General features: G+C 41.9%; 1 protein-coding gene across 1 annotated transcript; it reads right to left on the bottom strand.

Annotated features, from left to right (window-relative positions):
• Positions 1-927: 927 nt before the first annotated feature.
• On the bottom strand, positions 928-18,917 carry col28a2a (collagen, type XXVIII, alpha 2a). Its single transcript, XM_030786654.1, has 35 exons — positions 18,773-18,917; positions 17,352-17,926; positions 16,087-16,107; positions 15,893-15,952; positions 14,621-14,674; positions 14,254-14,298; positions 14,045-14,071; positions 13,776-13,820; positions 13,594-13,638; positions 13,124-13,177; positions 11,171-11,239; positions 10,685-10,753; positions 10,307-10,375; positions 9,212-9,280; positions 8,305-8,373; positions 8,020-8,088; positions 7,551-7,619; positions 7,354-7,425; positions 7,193-7,261; positions 6,850-6,921; positions 6,459-6,527; positions 6,206-6,274; positions 6,019-6,087; positions 5,840-5,908; positions 5,490-5,558; positions 5,092-5,160; positions 4,747-4,815; positions 4,428-4,508; positions 4,273-4,308; positions 4,140-4,176; positions 3,475-4,032; positions 2,936-3,207; positions 1,638-1,926; positions 1,034-1,225; positions 928-935 (listed from the first exon to the last, which is right to left on the bottom strand). The coding sequence occupies exons 1-35, from the start codon at positions 18,915-18,917 to the stop codon at positions 928-930; spliced, it is 3,723 nt and encodes a 1,240-aa protein (XP_030642514.1).
• Positions 18,918-19,191: the final 274 nt, after the last annotated feature.

Below are 19,191 nucleotides of genomic sequence, written 5' to 3'. Positions count from 1 at the left end.
CTAAATAGAGATAATTAGTGTATGAGGGTGATTCGTAAGTTAAAAAAACTTGCAATATAGTTGCCAGATTTGCTCAAGGTCTAACAAAGCAAATAATTTTTACGAGTAGTCAATGCAATATGACAGACTGCAGTCATAAGAGAACTGTAACAGCTTTTATCAAGTAATTAATCGTAAAGAGGTTTTTCACGAACTCGCAGTGTTCGTCAAAACGCACTAACCACTACACCTGTTAAGCTGCAATGAATTAATGAATCTCACATCAACAGTTAACTGTTAAGCTGCAATGAATTAATGAATCTCACATCAACAGTTAAAAACTAACATTCTCTAAAATATCCTAAGAAATATTCTAATCCTATTGTTGTCTCTCAGGCAGCCTCTGTGAAATCAGATTGTGTTGCAGAGTTGGTTTAGACAGTATTAAAACACGCTGAAAAACTTAAAATACAAATAATGTCAGTGATTTCAAGCACAGCACCATGTAAAAATGATACACAGATTCAGTCCATCGATACGAAGGTAAGATAAAACTCAAAAGATGTGATTCAGTACTGAACCATGTTTTATACATAAGCACCATGGCACCAAGAACCTTTACATTAAATTCTAGAGAAAAACAATGTTGACTTCACACTTAGAACATTTTCAGGCTTCAGCCCCATGAATTTCAAGGACTTTTACTCCTGTGGACTTGTGGATGTATATTTTAAGGAATGAAAGAGATTTCACATCATCTAATACATGTTTATACTGGCACCAATAAAAATGCTGTCAAAGATTTTGATGTCATAATGGGGGGGGGGGGGTCTTCTTCCTCTAACTCTTGTACTTGAGACAGTTTCTCCTGACATCCAAACAGTGCAGCTCATCTGTACAGTCCACTTTAGCTGGTCCTTTGATTTTTCTGAAGGCAATCACGATTCTTTAAATAACTGCAGGACACAGAGAAAAGAGGCATGTAAAAAAATCAAACAAAAGCATCTCATACAGAGCTTTCAAATGAACGATGCCAGAGTGATGAGTTATTTACCTGTGCTGGAGAGGACACATGTCTTCTTGCATTCAGCCTCATCCTCAAAGCGGTTATCATTGCCCTTACAGCCTCCGTACCAGAACTGTGCACAGGCGTTTGCCTGTTTGTCATAGTACCAACGGATGACGTATTCTCTGCATGGGCCCTGATCCAGACTCAAGGCACAACGTGGATCACGCAACAGAGATTCTAACAGAGCAGAACAGAGGCAAATTCAGGGACCTAAAAAGCATGTTAAACTGAGCCTTCTGTACGTCAGAATAACTGAATAATTGGGTAAAAAGACGTAAGCAGTGTTTAAAAGACACAGTAGATTGCGCAACAAGTCTTGTCCACAGTTTAGCTGGTATGACTCTGTGGTTTATGCTCACCCGAAGTAATTAAACCTCAGTATTTTCCTTATTTTTCCATATCTTATGTTTCCCTTTATATGTGACACTTGAAACAGGTGAAACATACCGAAATTCAAAACTATTCGGTGCCATTTACACATTTCAGTGCACTTTTGCTCAAAAAAAAAGGAAGCCTGGGGTTCAGCACAATGTGTGGCATGGAGCTGAATCTAGAATCTTTGAAAAATTGAATTTAAATATTTGAATACCTCCAGTGACAACAGGATCTGGTTCAGGATCAATGTGCACGGAGGAAGATGATGCTGATCCTGATGATGACAATGATGTTGTTGTTGATGATGATGATGATGATGATGATGATGAAGATGTGAGCAGGGAAGACAATGAGGAGCCGCTTGAGTGTGAGGTTCCTCCAGATGGATTTATGGGCTGTGGCAGTACACTGCTCTTGTTCACTACGACCACAGTGTTAGGATTCCTTACATGAGTCCTGATGTCCAAATCCTCTCCTTCATCATAGTCCTCCTCTTCTTCAACCTAGTAAACATCAGAAGAGTCATCATGAAAAATGTACACACGTACAGTTGCAACTGGAAATATTCAACCCTCCCAAAGATTGTAAGGATCTACCATTTAAAGTTTTCTCAAACGAGAAAATGAGAAAGCCCAACATTTCACCAAGAGCCATTAGCAACTTAATCAGGACAACTAATAAAAAACCCTTAGTACTGCAATACACATACAAGATGACCTGATGTCAAGTGCTTCAGTGGCAACTACAAGACAAGTACTGACTAAACAAGGATGTCATGGCCGGACTCCTAGACACAGCCCACTCTTGACCATCATAGGTCAACTAGAACATGCCAAGTGGAATTTGGATAGGACTGCAGAGTTTTGGGAGACAGTTCTATGGAGTGATGAAATTAAACTGGAACTGTCTGGACACATGGACGAGTGGTATGTCTGGGTGAGAAAGGCCAGGCTTATGAACAGAAGAATATCACCACCATGGTCAAGCATGGAGGTGAATCACTGGTGATGTGGGGATGTTTTTCAGCTGCAGGAACTGGCAATCTTGACTGCGTAACTGGCATCATGAATTCCAAAGATACCAGGCCATTTTAAAGAGGAACGTGACGCCTTCTGTTGGGAAATTGCACCTGAGTTATCATTGGACTTTCCAGCAAGACAGTGATCCCAAGCACACCTCCAAGTCAATCAAAACTTGGTTGAGAAATAGATCCTGGACTGTCCTTCTCAGTCCCTGGATTTGAATCCCATTGGAAATATTTGGTGGGATTTTACAGAAGGCAGATGCAGCACAGAAGTTGTTAAACATCAATGAACTAGAGGCTTTTGCACGTGAAGAATAACCAAAGATTCCAATAAAGAGGTGTAAGAAACTGTATACAGTATATATATATATATATATATATATATATATATATATAGAGAGAGAGAGAGAGAGAGAGAGAGAGAGAGAGAGAGAGAGAGAGAGAGAGAGATCTCACTCTCTCATATTACACAATGTGTCAGTACAGACCTCAGTGCGGAGAGGTCCTGGGTTAATAGGCAGAGGGAAGCTGTCTCCGCGGCCGCGAATGTGACTCTGACTGCTGGTAGACGTCCTGTCCAGAATTTCCTCCTGATAGTTGTTTCCATAGCCATTGTTGCCATAGAGAACTTCCCCATGGCCATTGTTATCATAGCCGTTGTTGCCATAACCGTTGGTTCCATAGCCATTGGTGATCCGATTGTAGATCAGGGCTCCATTCTCATCCTCACAGAACTGATTCACAAGTTGAGACTCAAGAGCTGAGGGAAAAAAAACAGATATTCTATATCTTTACCTGTGCAGGGCTTGAACTGTGTTCGAGAAAACATACTTAAAGGTTTTGTTCTGTTTCCAAATGACATAAGTTACAAGATTTCCATTCCTTTTAAACAATGCTTTTCATTGTTCGTGGACCTTCGTTGCCAAAGATCAAGGCCCTAAATATTTACACGGATCTTGTTTTGAAGACGTAAACTATTGTTTTAAAATCTGTACTGTAAATTTATGTGTTTTTTTTTTTAACTGACCTGGTAGAGTGTTGAAGTCGTCGATGAGGTACATGTGTTCACTGTCAGGATCTGAGGCAATCAGGTTGAGTTCACGCAGAAACTCAGCCTGGGTGGGATCAGAGGTGTTGACGATGCCCAGGGCATACATCTCAATGTTGGCAGCATGAGCCTCCCGAACAGCGATGTCCAGCTTCACCGGTTCCCGTTTATCTGCCTGTCCATCCGTGATGACGATGGCCACCTTCCTGACGCCGTTACGGGAGCTGTAGAAAGCCTCCTGGGTGGCTTTGCGAATGGCAGTGCCAGTGTACGTACCCTCACCCATGTATGGCATCTTCCTGATAGCCTGTTTGACATCCTGTTTGGTCATGTAACGAGCCAGGTTGAACTCCAGGGAAACATCCAGGCTGTACAGGACCAGTCCGATTCGGGTGGCGTTCCGGCCCACGGTGACTCGGTCCACCAGCGCCGTGACAAAGTCTTTAATGATCTCAAAGTTCTCTGGTCCGACGCTCTCAGAACTGTCGATGACAAACACCAGTTCCATCGGCCTCTCCTTGCACTTAATCCCACATCCTGAAACACATTAAATATGTGTGATTGCGTTGCGTGATTTTGCCAAAGACATTATTCCAACTTTCACTTTTTTTTTTTTAGCTCATCTGTCAAATGCTGAAACTCACCACAGATCTCCTTGATCAGCTTAATGATGTCCTCCCTCTGAAAACAATTACAGCATAAACATTATATTATATTCATTTACCATTCGATTTACTGAAGGGTACTAGATTCCAAATGCTCAGATCAAGAACTTACAGTGAGCCCTGCTTCCCCCTTTGTTCCTGGTCTTCCCTAATGCATGAAAAAAAACCTATTAGATCTTGCTCTTAGTTTTAAAATATGCAAATATTGTAAATGTTTAAAGTTTGTAAAATATCGCCTGTTTTTTTAAGAGTCATTTATAAACTCACAGGTTGTCCAGGCACCCCTGGGTCGCCCAGGTCACCTTTTACTCCCTTCATCCCTCTCTCGCCCTGTAATCCACGGTCACCCTGTGACAGAGAGAAAGAGAGAGGGGTATCAATGTACCTTTCAGTCATGTTTCCATCTAAGCAGAGAGGGTCTTCCATAATAAGTAAATCATTTAAATAAACTGAAATGATAAGCCCTAGAATTGGAGGCAGGTTTATAACTTTAGCAGCACTCAGGTCATCAGTCTGTCAGTTTAACAACAGTGAGTCACGTTTTTTAATCACGAAACGCATTGGCACACAAATTTGATCTTCTTACCTTGGCACCAGGTAACCCTTCACCTGCTGGGCCTCTTGGTCCTGTCATGCCTTGAGCTCCCTGGTCACCCTGTATCGATCGGAGGACAAAACAACCTTTGCCTTCTTCATCCATCCATCAGTAGTTTTAAAACGTTCATTGTTTTATTCAAACATGTAATGCTGCCAATAGGCTTTGACATTAACACAAATGGTCTGTTATTGAGTGCATTTAGACACTTCAGAGCCAATCAGTGCTATTCCCACTTGACACAGTCACACTTAATAACCTGAGAGCTGATAAACAGTGAAGGATCCACAGGTTGTGGCAGGTCTAGTCCCATTATGAAGATATTGATTTACTAACCTTGGGGCCCTGTATACCTTCCCCTGGAGGCCCAGTGGGTCCCGGAGGCCCTGGTCTGCCCACATTCCCCTAGAACAGCGTGAGAGCAATATTAACGATGGGAAAACTCACAGCATGATCTCAGATGCCATGACAATGGGTAGGAGAGCCATAATGAATCTTGCATTCCCCCACTGATGGGAGACTTGAAAGGGCAGGAGGTGCCTGCACACCGCATGCACGAAGCAATGTTCAAATCCGCTGCTAAGTTATATTGGTACAAATGAATGAAAATTGCACTGATTGTGTGAGCTAGCCCAGAAAGGCAGTCATGACAGTGCTTGTTTGTATATCTAGCCACAAAAAAATATTCAAAAATTTGTAATAAAGTTTCCATAAAGGACGCTTTTTGGACCTACCGGTGGTCCTTGTAGCCCTTCGCCTGGTGGGCCTGGTAAACCTGGTAACCCCCTAAAGCCAATGTCCCCCTTAAAGAGGCAAATCACACACACACACACACACACACACACACACACAAACATTGTTATTACATGAACTTCAGACATTGTAAATGACAAAGTTTCAGGGAATTGTCTATCTCCAGAACCTTCTTGTTACACTGATGCTAACTCCATAGGAGGATTAGATGGTACAGAAGACTTCACTTGATGATGAGGCAGAATGGTACATCAGCAGAACCTAACAGCAGCACTAGAATAGATAGAGAGACTACAAAAAGTTTCCCATTTGGTTATGGTTGTCACAATACCTTTGGTCCAGGAAAGCCAATACCTTCAGGGCCTGGTTCTCCAGGAAGACCTGGTAATCCAGGAGGACCCTAGAGAAAACAAATGAAAAACTTATAGGTGATGTTGTGAACGAGGTTGTTTGTCTGTGTGCTGATTCAAAGATATAGGTGTCATGATCAATTTGACAATGGCTACCCACCACAGGACCAGGGAAACCTTCACCTTTGACCCCTGGAAGACCAGAAGGGCCTGGGTTACCACGGTCACCCTGGCACAAAAAATAAGAGCATGTCACACAAAGCTCTCTCTCTCTCTCTCTCTCTCTCTCTTTCTGTCTCTCTCTCTTTCTCTTTCATTTTTTGTCGTTTAAATACCACGGTACTCACCTTTGGGCCTGGTAGTCCATAACCTGTCTCTCCTATTGGTCCAGGTGGGCCAGGAGGCCCTAAATCCCCCTGAGGGAGAGAAATGAGTTAATGCAACTACAACTCCTGCAACCATTTCAGCATATAAATATGTAAGTATTGTGCTGACCTTGGTGATTGTAAAACCTTTTTTCTTGGCGATAAGCCAACTATACATCATGGCTTGCCAGGACCTGTGTTATGAATCACAAAGGCACTGAGATGCATTTGTTACCTTTGGTCCTGCTATAGCACGTCCTGGCATTCCTGGCATGCCCAGTCGACCCGGAGTGCCAGGTTCTCCCTACGAAAAACCACTATTAGAGTAATCACTATAAACACTGCCTCCATCAGCCAAACCGCAGCGTTGGAGAGCCAAACATCTTGACAGTTTTGTATTTATGGTTATAAATAATGATTAATCAGTAATTGTGTTGGATCATAGATTTGACTGTGACCTTGAGAGAGCACATCATTATGTCAGTGTGAAGAATTTATTTTGTTTTAATACACAAAGTATGTGTTGATGGTGGTGAAACTGAACCAGGTTTAATGATGCAGCCAGCTGGTTTCTTAACTGTTATGTAACTTCTTACATTACAGAGTGTTTCTGAAGAGATTCTCACCTTTGCTCCTGATGGCCCAGTAATCCCAGGGGGTCCAGGTAGTCCCCTAATACCTCTCTGACCCTGGTCCCCCTTTCAGGAATTAAAAAAAAAAATCATCATGTCTGCTTCCAAACACATGAACTGCCCAGTGTCTCTTATACCAGTTTACTGAATGAAAATGCAAAGTCAGAAAACGCAAAGACTTTTCAGGAACATTATGCTGTCTGTGTACAGCTGTATACACAATGTGGGGAGATGCAGCAATGCAGAAGGTAAAGCTGAGTTACTGCCGTGGCTGTAAAGTAAATGTAATCAGAGTTTGACAGAGAGAAGATTTGGACGTAAAAGTGTGTGCTGATACCTTCTCTCCTTGTGTGCCAATGCCTGCTGCTCCTTCAGGACCCCGAAAACCAGGCACACCCGGTTCACCCTTTGACAAACAGAGACGAATGAGACACAAACACTCTCTCCACTGACACTCCTGTCATGCTCTCAACTTGATCCTCCAAAAGTTGGAGGTACCTTTTGTCCCGGAGCCCCATCTTCTCCAGGAAGGCCAGGTAAACCACCCAGGCCAGCTGCACCAGGCTCTCCCTAAACATAAAGAGGACCACAGAGGTAGATTTTAATAAAAAAAAAAAGTCGATGTCCTTACAACAAACTGAATTTGATTTAAACTTCATAAAAATGAAAATAGACTGCTTTGATGAAGAGTATACCTTTGGTCCAGGTTCACCAATGCCTCTTTCTCCCGGGCCGCCCATCTCTCCTGGTAATCCTTGGTCACCCTGGAACAATAAATCATCCATGACATGACATGCAAGGAAATGTAGTATTTGTAGTGCACTAGTGTAAGGAAGTAGGCTGTTTCCACACTTTGGTTTCTTGAGAAGAGTTTCACTGACACCTCAGTTCCGTCAGAGTGTTTCACAAAAATATTAGGAAAGCTAAACTTGGTTCTTCTGACAAAAGATCAGTTTGCCTAAACAAGCACAAGTGTCTTTGTCCATGTTAGTCTTCACTCTCTGTGAAAATATGATGTTGGTAAATAAGAAGGATGATGAGAAATGACTGTCGCTACAGTTAGAAAATCTGAGAAGAGCTCTATCATCATGTCTAAATTTGTCTGTGACTATGGTTTATAAGGGTACAGAATGTCTTTCCGTGCGTAAGGTGAGAGGTACCAACCTTGGGCCCCGGTAAGCCCTCTCCTGGTGCCCCTCTACTTCCTGGAGGCCCTCTTGGACCCTCTACACCCTGTAATCAGGGATGGGAGAATTACACCTCTGTGATATATTGGGTGTGACTGTTGGTGTGTGCGTGTGAGTGCGTGTGCATTTGTGTGTGTTCACGTTTGTGAACCTGGGCATATGTTCAGCCCCTCTCAGTGCTTTGGAAATATCTTTGTTTGTACGTGATAGACTAGCTTTTTCTGGCACCTGAGAGTTTGTGGATGAGTAGTCATGACCTTACCTTCTCACCCTGAATGCCCACTCCAGGCAGTCCAATTGGCCCAGGTAAACCAGGTGGCCCAAGCTCCCCCTAAAAACACCACACACCCAGGATCAGACTCAATCTGACCTCCTGCAGTAACATCACTAATCCAAAGCACACACAAACCATTCAAGCCATATATTTAACATGTAATATACGAGTCAACAGTAACTCTTCATTACTACATTAACTGCAGTGGTGTGTTGTAGCTACTATGTCACATTTCTATATTAGCATGTGTAATTACCAACTCGTTATTATACATAACATGGATGTGAAGTGTAACGCTAAGCACTGACATAGAAACTAAACTGTGCTGCAATATGTTAAGTAGGTATCATTTGGGTGTATGCTGCTTCGTTTATGTAAGTGAATAGTTTTGAGGGACTCCAAGTATTTTCATAGACAAATGATGTGTCCCTGTTTTATACACCCTGTTTACATTCTCTCTTGATACATCCTGATTAGATTTTCAAAACCCTCTTACAATTACAAACCTCTAGCCATTACACCCTAGCAACTGTCACATGTAGCACACAAATTACTTCAAGTCTGTTTGAGACACAGGATTGTCTGAAGAGGGGGTGACAGAAGAACTAAAATGGTCTTTATCAAAGAGGGTTGTGACAGAATGATGATTAGGTGAAGGGCAAGAGGCCTTTCCCAGCTAACCGTAACATTTTCCCACAGTAACCAGAGCTGCCGTAACCTTCACAGCACAACCCTGAGTCTCGGTGCTGCTGCCTTCCTGAGGAGGCTCCTTGGTGTAATTACTGCTTAGAAAAGCACATTCAGGCATCTTTATGTGCCTGGTTAGTCTCTTTGTGTGTGGGTGATGGCATGTTCGTTTGAGCGCCATTCATTGGCTGACGTATTTACGGCCCACCTTTTCTCCTTTAATTCCGGCACCCGGCTGTCCTCTGGGTCCCCTCGGCCCCTCCAGACCCCGGTCCCCCTGCACGAACAAAGAGCAAAGTCATCACCCCTTCTCCTGCCACTGAAATGTTCTCCTCCTCCAGCTACTGTGGAGCACTCAGACCGGTTCACGACGACACTGCTATTATTCTGCCTCATTACTGAAGAGAATCCATACTCATTACAGGGTAGGGGGAACACCTGGTTTCTCCATGTCTTTGTGATAAGCACATGTAATGACAGACTAGAATCATTCTATGGAACTCATAGGCAATTACTATGTTTTTATCCATACCGTTTCTGTTTTTTTAATTTATAGCATCAAGAGTATTTGCATAAAGGAATATTTGCTGCCCCGGCAACAGTTGTTCATAATGAAACACACACACACGCTCCACATGGGGGCATACATTTCCTAGGGGTGCTGACCTCCCTCTATAGAACTGAGCTGACCCCTTTTTTCTGGGAATGATGGAGAGTTTTCTCAGAGGGATGATCCCTCACAGATGCTCAGGGGGCATAGGGACACACGGTGTTTTCTGTTATGACGATTTTTCATTTCTGTAAAGCTGCCAAAGTGTATTGACTAAATAGGATAAGAGCTCGTGTGAGGTAATTTGGGGAAGATGTATTGAAGATAAAGATAAGTTGTCAGAGAGACTAATGGGTAGATTGTGATTCTCCTGTATATGTTTAACTGACCTGTTACAACATGGAGAACACAACTGTTTCCACTACATGCCTGGAGGTATAAACTACTTGGAAAATAGAATGTGTCACATCATTATAATAATGTCTTATATCCCGGTAAAATGTATTTTCTAAAACAGACCATCAAAAATACATGAATACGTCTGTGTTTTCCCCTAAAAACAATGCCCATGAAAACGACAGAACACCAGATTGACAAAGGCAACACCTAGCCTACACCAGATCTGTTTGTAGAAAACAAACAGTATCAGATGAGATATCAGATAAGAACAAACCTGGAGATTTGAAACCTGCAAAGCAACCTAATTCTACGTCAGCATGTTGATGGTGACTTTTTGGCGACAGGTTCTCTTACCTTTGGTCCAGGAAAGCCCTCCCCCTGCGGGCCTTTCTCTCCTTGTACACCTTGTGGCCCTTGAGGCCCCTGAAATAAGAACACTTTAAGTGATAGTGGGTGACACCATATGACTTATTCAGCTTCAACCACAATCTCAGACTGTTTTCAATATCAGGTTAGCTTATTACAGTGGAAATAATGAAAGTAATAATTCATAAGCTTTATGCTTCAGGCACTGTAAGCAGGCTACTGACCTAGAGCTAAAAATCCTATAACATTTAAATCACCATAAAATGAATTCAATGATTCACAATAAAATTAATAAAAATATATATACATTTCTTGGTACTGAGTTCAGTTAAGGGTCAATCAAGATTTGGTAATGTGTATACTCACAGGGGGTCCTGGTTCGCCAATGCCTTGAGGCCCAGGGGGGCCAGGTCTGCCCTGAAATCCCATATCTCCCTGCAGCGTGGCGACATTAGAGAGAGAGTGGACATGTGACGTCCCGTCAGTGATATGTCTTTGACATTTGATCTGGTTCAGTCTAAGGTACAGCTCTTATTAAAGGTGTTATTGTTACCAAGATGATTTATAGACAACATAGGCCTATGACTACAGGTGAGGGAGCCAATGAAGACATTGACAAAGACACACTCAGCGATAAAGAGGACAATAGACCAGAGATATAGCACTGGGAATTAGATTGGGTGGATTACTATAATGTAGAGAATAAAAGGGAAGGAGAGAAAGAAAGGTGGGCCTTGTAAGAAAGGGTCAGCAAGAGACAGCAGGAAAGATTCACGGAGCCAAAAAAAAAATCTGATATCAAACCAGGAGTGGGAGGGGTTAATGTCACAAAGCTGACTGGACAGAACTGACCTTTGGCCCAGGAAGTCCAATTCCATTTTCGCCCTGAATTCCGGGTGGGCCAGGTGGGCCACGCTCCCCCTGTGGAAAAACAATAAACCAAACCAAAATTAAGATTATAATACCACATTGTAGAACAGTTTATCTAGGCCCTGATAAAGCATGCAAGCAATCTGTTGAAGTATGATGGGTTTGGGATGAGAAAACATCTGAGATCTAATAATAAAAATTTAGAAGATAACCAAATCAAAAACAAATCAAATTATAAAATATTTTTAAGTGAAATATCTGGTGACTGATTATGGCATACATGATGATGATGAAGATGAAGATGACATTTGTTGTTATCATTATTATTAATAGTAGTATTTTTTATTTTGTTGTTGTTGTAGTTGTTGTTGTTGTAGTTGTTGTTAATATTACAACCACCACTACTGCACAAAGTTCTCTTCTGTTTCACACATTTGCTTTGACCCAGTTTCAATAAATAAAAGCTTTAACATCAACGTCTCAGTTGTCAAAATTCAGTCTTCATCTCCGAGAGGCAAATATCCACTTTCAAATGTTTTAAATATTTCATGTCCCCTTGGGATACTGGAGGAATTCTGCTCATATGAGGAACAGGAACTCTCAGGTGTGTAATTATTCATATTTGCGTTGTAAATCATTCAGCTATTGTTTGGGCTATCTGCAGGGTGGCAAAGAATTTGATTTTGATATTTTTGTACAAGTTTAGACATGTCCGCCAGCAAGATAATGTACAGCAAAAACAGTGCCTCAAACCAATCAAAATCTGTTCTGCTGCTTTGATGGCAGAATTAAATACCTTAGAGACAGTGATAGTATGAATTACATGACTTTACACAAACAGGACTCGAAAAGATGCATAAATTGCATACATTTCTAAACCAGTATTTCAGTAATAACACAGAATACTAGAGGTTCTTAAAATGTAAAAGCTATGTGTTTGCCAGCAACGGTCCCGGTACCTCTCTTCAGTCAGTTGGTCAGTCAGTCAGTTAATTGGTTGGTTAGTTGGTCAGTCAGTGAGTTATTCAGTCAGTTATTTCACTATCCAGTCAGTGTGGTGGTGCTGTGAGTTAAGCTTCTAGTACTGATATTTTCTGTGGGTTTTTTGTTAGTTTTTTTGCGCTTCTGTTTTGTTTTGTTTTGTTTTTGCTGTCTCTAATATATCAGTTCTCTTTCCCTGGTTTTTCCTGTGTAAATTTAGGACAACTGTGTGAGCCAGTTTTAGCTTGCTTTGTACTGTACAGCCTGCGGGAGAAAATGTGTGAGGATAAGTAGCAAATTTCAACATCAACTGTTGTGAGAATATAATTTATCACTTACATGCTTGTCTAACTCGGTCATGCTTAACGCTTACAAATTTGACATTTCAACTCTTTGCCTCTAACTCATTCCATAACTTTTTCAAATGCTGCTAATTTTGACAGTATAGTATCTCTTTGTTCCTGCCACCTGTGTTTCTTTATATGAGAGCGAGAATGTGGGGGTTTGTTTCGGGGAACGGGTTATTGCTGTGTTTAAGGGTAGCAGCGGTTCTTTTTGCAGGGCTGTGAAACAGACGGATAGTGCTGTAGGCAGAGGGCAGAGAGTGTATGTGTGTGTGTTTGTGCGTGTGTGTGTGTGTGTGTTTGTGTGTGTGTGTGTGTGTGTGTGTGTGTGTGTGTGTGTGTGTGTGTGTGTGGCGTAAGAATCTGTGCCTGCCGGGCTGTGAAATCTACTACGAATACTTCCTGCTATTAAAATAATGGAGCGAGAGCATCTGGCAGGGAGCCAGTCTTCTCTACGGGTATTTATTAAAACGTAACCCTGTATGCCTCATCCACACGTGTGAGGGCTGTCCTACGGATCCCCTTAAATACCGAGAAAGTGTGAACATTTTTCCCGCGTGTTTCGGTGTGCGAGACGGAGATGCTGTAAAAGTGTGGACGTTATACTGGCCTTCTTTCCCTGAGGACCCTCTGGTCCCACGTCACCATGTGGCCCAGGCAGACCCTGTGACGAAAGACAACAAACAAAACAGATATGCACTGAAAACACACACCTCAGCATATAAACTGCACAGTTTACATACACTCAGTGAGCAGGCTCATTCTGTTTATTTCTAAGATCGATTGGGGCAAACCCTGTACGCTAAAGTCCAAAACTGTTGATGGGAGCCATAGCACTGCTCATCACCTTAGGGTTAATTATAAATGAATTAGTTTCAATGTAGTTTAATTCATTCTGTGGTTTAATTCTGGCCTCTAAACTAAGGGTCACAACACCTTTATTTGGTTCTAATGTTCATAAACTTTAGCCAAATAACACATACAACTGCTTTCCATCAAAGTGAAGTTTGGAAGGGTAAGATATATCGGAGGTAATGAGCTACAACTGCAACACTGTAAATATCTTTGAGTTTTACTCACCTGCAAACCTCTGACTCCTCTTGTTCCGACTGGCCCCTCTGGTCCCTGCGAACGGATAATGATATAGCAGTGTCACAGAAGGAGGAACACTGTGTTTTCCAGTTTAAGACCTGCCTGAGCCATCTGATTTAATGTTTGGTCATTAAGAGACAGAGCATCACGAGGAGATAAAACAGGCTTACCCTGTCTCCTTTAATTCCAGGTGTACCACAGTCTCCCCTCTCACCCTACAGTGACACAGAGACAAAAGACCAAAATCTGTGGTTATGTGGCTTAAATACATTTCAGTTCAAAACTGTATGATTTACACATGCAGATTTTTAATGACTTCTGTATAAATGTGTGATAAATACATAATAAAGACATCCTGTTTCGTTTTTTTTTGTGGCCATGTAAAGCTCTTTGAGACTTGAAATCGTGATACTGGGCTCTAAATAAACTTGAACATTACCTTCTCTCCTTTATAGCCAGGTTTTCCCTGTATGGAATAGGAAAAACAGATGAGTGTACTTGTTGGTTATTCATGTATGTGTATGTCTGAAGCACTTTGAAATTTATATCGTAATGCTCCGACTAGGATTTCATCTTCCTGGAAAGATTTCAGAGTTATTTTTTAATTCATCTTGTTCGTTTGTTTTTTTTTCCCTCAAAATCACTGACCTCTCCACCTTCACGACCTGGAAGTCCAGCCAGGCCGCTCTCACCCTGCAGAGAGAGAGGGGAAAAAATCGGTCATTAATTACAGAAAAAGATTTATAAAATATATTGTTCTACTGGATGTGTTAAATCTCTTGTGGAGGTAAACCTTTGTTAAATTCTAATTTAATCCACAGGGTCTGTGCACTTCAAAAAAGAGAAACTAAAAATAACACCATATGAACTCTCAGTGCTTAAAGAATGCCTTTACCTGTTAATTCAACATTTACAAGCAGACACACACACACACACACACACACACACACACACATAAACACACAAACATGGCAGGTGGAGGGTTACAGGACAATAATAATGACAGACTACAGACCTTTTGTCCTTTCGGGCCGGGGGCCCCATCCTCACCTGGGCGACCTTTCTTCCCCTAAAGAGGTAAAAGGAGACACAAAGAACCCCATATGAAAGGGAGGGTTGTGGGAGGGTACTATAGTGAAATCTAACATATTCTGTTTCTTGAGCTTGTTTGTTTGGCGTAAAACTCAGTGACCTCATGCTTGCTAAAGGCTTGAGCAGAGATTCTGGCACCCAAGGATCAATGACATGGTGAAGTCCTAAAGGTGAAAGTGAAGAAGGGCGTTCCCGACAGGAAGGTAGGCGTAACTGAGGTCAATGAAGCGTGTGTGTGTGTGTGTGTGTGTGTGTGTATGTCTCTGTGCCTGAATGAGGAGGATCTGAATGGACTTGTTCTCCAGAAGACCAGAGTCACTCCCCTCTCTCTGAGTCCGACCTGTGAGCTAAGGTCAGGAGACTCGCCAGCACCTGGACACAGTGTGGCTCTTGGCACTTAAACTGTGGCACTCGTTTGTGGCCATCAGACTAATGTGAGCAATTATGAGAGCCTTGAAGTTATGGCCTTAAGAATGCACAGAATCCATGGACAGAGGAAGCACCTGGGCAGAGACCTGAACTCTGTTTGTCTAACTGACTATCTCTCTGTCTGAGGTCAGCGCACTACTGAGAATCAGGCACTGAGGGGCTGCCTTCTGGTTAAGAATGCAGAGACACCTCGTTTGAAACTGAAAGCCCACCAGGTCTCCATCTCTCTGAGCAGAGGGGGCAGGGACACGGGTGTTGTAATTTATGATGGGAACAAAGGCCAATTTTACAGGGACTGGAGGTTTTTGAAAAGACACTCCACTGGTGTCTCCATGGGATCTTGTGTGGTAGAAATTTGTAACTTACACAGTCACAAGGGCAACAGAATTGCAATAAGAGATCCAAAGTTTAAACAGAGAGAGCTAGCAGGCGATTATACTCAGAACCTGTGTGGGTTTTCCGCATGTGGAATGAAAAATGTTCCTGGTGCATTCTCTCTGTGCCTTTTAACTTACGTTGCCCCGAGGGACCGCTGAAGGATATTAACAAAGACAGCAATTATCCCCACTCTCACAAAGAAGGTAATTACCTGAAATGTCAGAATCTCGTCTGTTCCTCCAGTCAAAAATTCTTCATAGACACCAGACCCTCTCTATGCTCTGACGTTTTTTTTTTTTTTTCGCCCGTTTGTTTAAAGTATTGTGTCTCCCCCTGGACTGGAAAAATCAGTGAAGTGCTGTTGATTGTTTGGAATGAAAATACTTACCGCCGGGCCGCTGGGCCCCCTCTCACCCTTCTCACAAGCGCATTTCTGAGCCAACGGACACTTGAAACATTCAGAGAAGAAGAAAAAAAAAAATCAAAATGAACATCTTCCTTTGAAGTTATCTCATAACTTAATCAAAGACTGAATGGCAGTATGCCGGGTTCAAAGAAAAGAGTTCAAACTACTGTACATACCCCCTCTTCAGCCAGCTGTGCCTATAGAGAGGTAAAGACAGAATGGACAGATATTGATGAAAATGACAATGTATATCTCACAAATATGAACTCTGAAGACCTTCAGTAGACTTTTGCTTTGAAAGAGTTTGGGGACAAACACAGCAGTACGACAACTCTCAATCATAGATCATAACTACGTTGTTTAAAAAAGATTCTGATAAAAAATGCTAAAACTTTGAGGAAGTCAGATTATCTGTACCCTTTGATCTTATGTGGCCTTAAATTGCTGGTTCAAAGCTTATGTGTTCAGTTCATTTCAGAGGATTTTAAGACACCATTAATAATGACAGTGATCCAAGATAATGCGCTTCCTTACGGCGTGCCAAGTCCTGATTTTCACATCAATTATTTTCTGTTTTTCTACCTGAAAGAAATGCTTACATTCTCTTGTCACAAACCCCAGACAAAAGTATAATGTATGTATAGGAAAGCATTTGTTCTGTAGGGAATTCTAGGAGAAACCACAATGTGTTTTGTTTACTTTCGTTACAGGCCAAGTGTTGAGAGACACAGTCTGAAGTCTGAAGGACACTAAAGAAAGCATGAAACATATACAATCTAGACATGAAGATTGTTGGCATTTTTGTCTGTAATTACATAAGAATACCATTTACTAGATAGTGACAGAAGAAGTCAAAAGAAAACCCCTTAAAAGCCATTTTTACATCTGCACAAAAGAGCAGAGTTTTTTTTTCTGTTTGCAAAACAGACAGTTTGATGGACAGGCAATCAATCATTTCAAGAGCCAGGGGATTCTAAGAGAAAGAGTGGGCATATACCATAGCCCATGAGATTAGGAGCAGACTGGGGAAACTGATCTCAGATCTTCTGTAAGGCGTTAAAAAGCTAAAAAAAAGTAATGAAAACAAGGTGAAACAAATATTTGAATTGTTTGAATGATTAACTACATCATCAAAATTCATCGAACATTCTTTGTTTCCCACATGAACATTTGTCATAAAGGACTGAATGCCCCCATATTCTACTGAGGAGAGATCTTCTTGATTTTGATTTGACACATTTAACTGTATACTTGTAGTGGATAATAAGAGAAAAGGAAAGAGATCTATGTAAGAATGCGGGGAGAGGACTGATGTACTCAAATACCAGACACCTCTAACCCCTCACACCTGGTGCTTCCTCATCAAGGGTGACATCATAAATGGATATTAAACTGTATCCAACTTAAGCATTTTGGCATGAGCAATGAGGCTACTACTCACTATTTCACTGAGGATTTTCTCCACTATATCAATGTCCTGGAGGTTGTGGAGGAACCGGGAGGCTGGTGAACTGGCCAGCAGTCGCAGCTTCGCCACGTTGGCTGGTTCATTGGCGGCGCGGGTGATGCCCAATGTGAAGAACTTCACTCCCTGGTTCTTGGCATCGGCAGTTGCTGAGAAGACGTCTGGGTTCCTGGGATGGGACACGCCATCGGTAAGGAGCAGGGCGATCTTGAGGCTGTCTGAATTCGACTCCTCCATGTAGATCTTGGTCATGTTGGTGATGGCGTAGGTGGTGTAGGTCCCATGACCGATGTAGACCATGGGCGTGACGCGGCTCTTGAAGTTCTCTGTGCCCCTCCACTCTTTAAAGGTCTGCTCGATGATCACGTGACTGCTGTACTGAAGAAGAGCCACCCTCCAGCTCAGCTTTCTGCCCGACACCAGACGGATGTTCTGCAGACCATCCACTACATCCATAACAAACTGCTTCTCTTGCTGGTGGTTGTCCTTAGCGCTCTCAGAGCTGTCCAGCAGAAAAGCCAGCTCCAGACCACAATCCTCATCCAGAATGGCTGCCGTTAGATAAGATCAGAAAGAGTTAAAGTCACTGAATCAAATTTTTCTCCTTTTTCATTCATTTAAAATCATACCCTGAAGAGATTTTAAGGCTCCTAGCAATTTCATTATGTTAGGCAAAAGAATTCTTCAGACGTTTTACAATAGTTGGCTTTGCAGTGTTTTTTCTTAATGTGTTTCTTTTCATAAAAAACACATAGAGTAAGATATGGAATAATTTTGGTGAAACTACATGTTGCAATGACTTAAACTCCTTCAGCTCCTGTAATACTCCTGCATGTCTATATTTGATTAGATGTGATTACAATGTCCTGGAACTGTAATTACATAAACAGGTAGGTATTAAGGACTCAGAAAACCTTTTCAGCAGAAATGGTGTCTTGCGAAAGCGCCATGTGACTACATATGATTTGCCTCAAAGGGTATATGTCATATCTATCATCACTAATAGGCAAACCCTTTGCTGTTTAAGAAACTTCACTCCACACATCAGCTTTGGGGAGAAATGAGAGAGATCAAGATAAATCATGTTAATTGTGTGTGAAGCGTCATGCTGACAAAAAGTGCCTCAGGACTTCACCACCAAGAAAAAATCTGGACATATTCGAAGGATTCATAGACCAAATGATTAGAGGTCCGCTAACATCATTTTACAACATGTTTTTGGAATTTTATTTCACTTTCCATTTTTTTTACATGCTGTAGTCTGACAGAATATAGTCTCCCATGAGAGGAGCATTTGTATAATTTCATATACTGAACAACAGAAACCATGCAAGTCCTCCTAAAATGTTCTACTGTGCACTGCAGGACAGAATAAAGCCAGAGATGAGGTCAGTTACCTTTTCTATTATGGTTCTGAACGCTATTGGCAAGGAGGGCTCTGGTTCTGGCTCTCTTGCCCCCTGGCCTCTCTTGATAGTACTCCTGAGACCAGACACCCAGTAAGACGCTGGCCAGCAGCAGCCAGCTCACACTGAGGGACATGGCTGCTGCCTTTACTGTGGAGAACAGTTCATAGTCAGTTATCAGAAGTGACTCCAATTAATTCATTCACCAAACTCAGCCTCCATGAACTGATTCATCAAACATACTATGAAACCAATAAACTGACAAATATCACGTTCGTTTCAAGGAATACAATCACCAAATGCTCTTGTGATGCGTCCTACAAACACACTTTTAATCAATGTATTCACAAAGCATATCACACTCTACACAACGAAACAAAAACACACCAATAAAAAATCTATGTATTTCT

This window comes from Chanos chanos, chromosome 10 (assembly GCF_902362185.1).
Source record: "Chanos chanos chromosome 10, fChaCha1.1, whole genome shotgun sequence".
NCBI lineage: Eukaryota > Metazoa > Chordata > Actinopteri > Gonorynchiformes > Chanidae > Chanos > Chanos chanos.
This window is presented reverse-complemented; position numbering and strand designations above follow the sequence as displayed.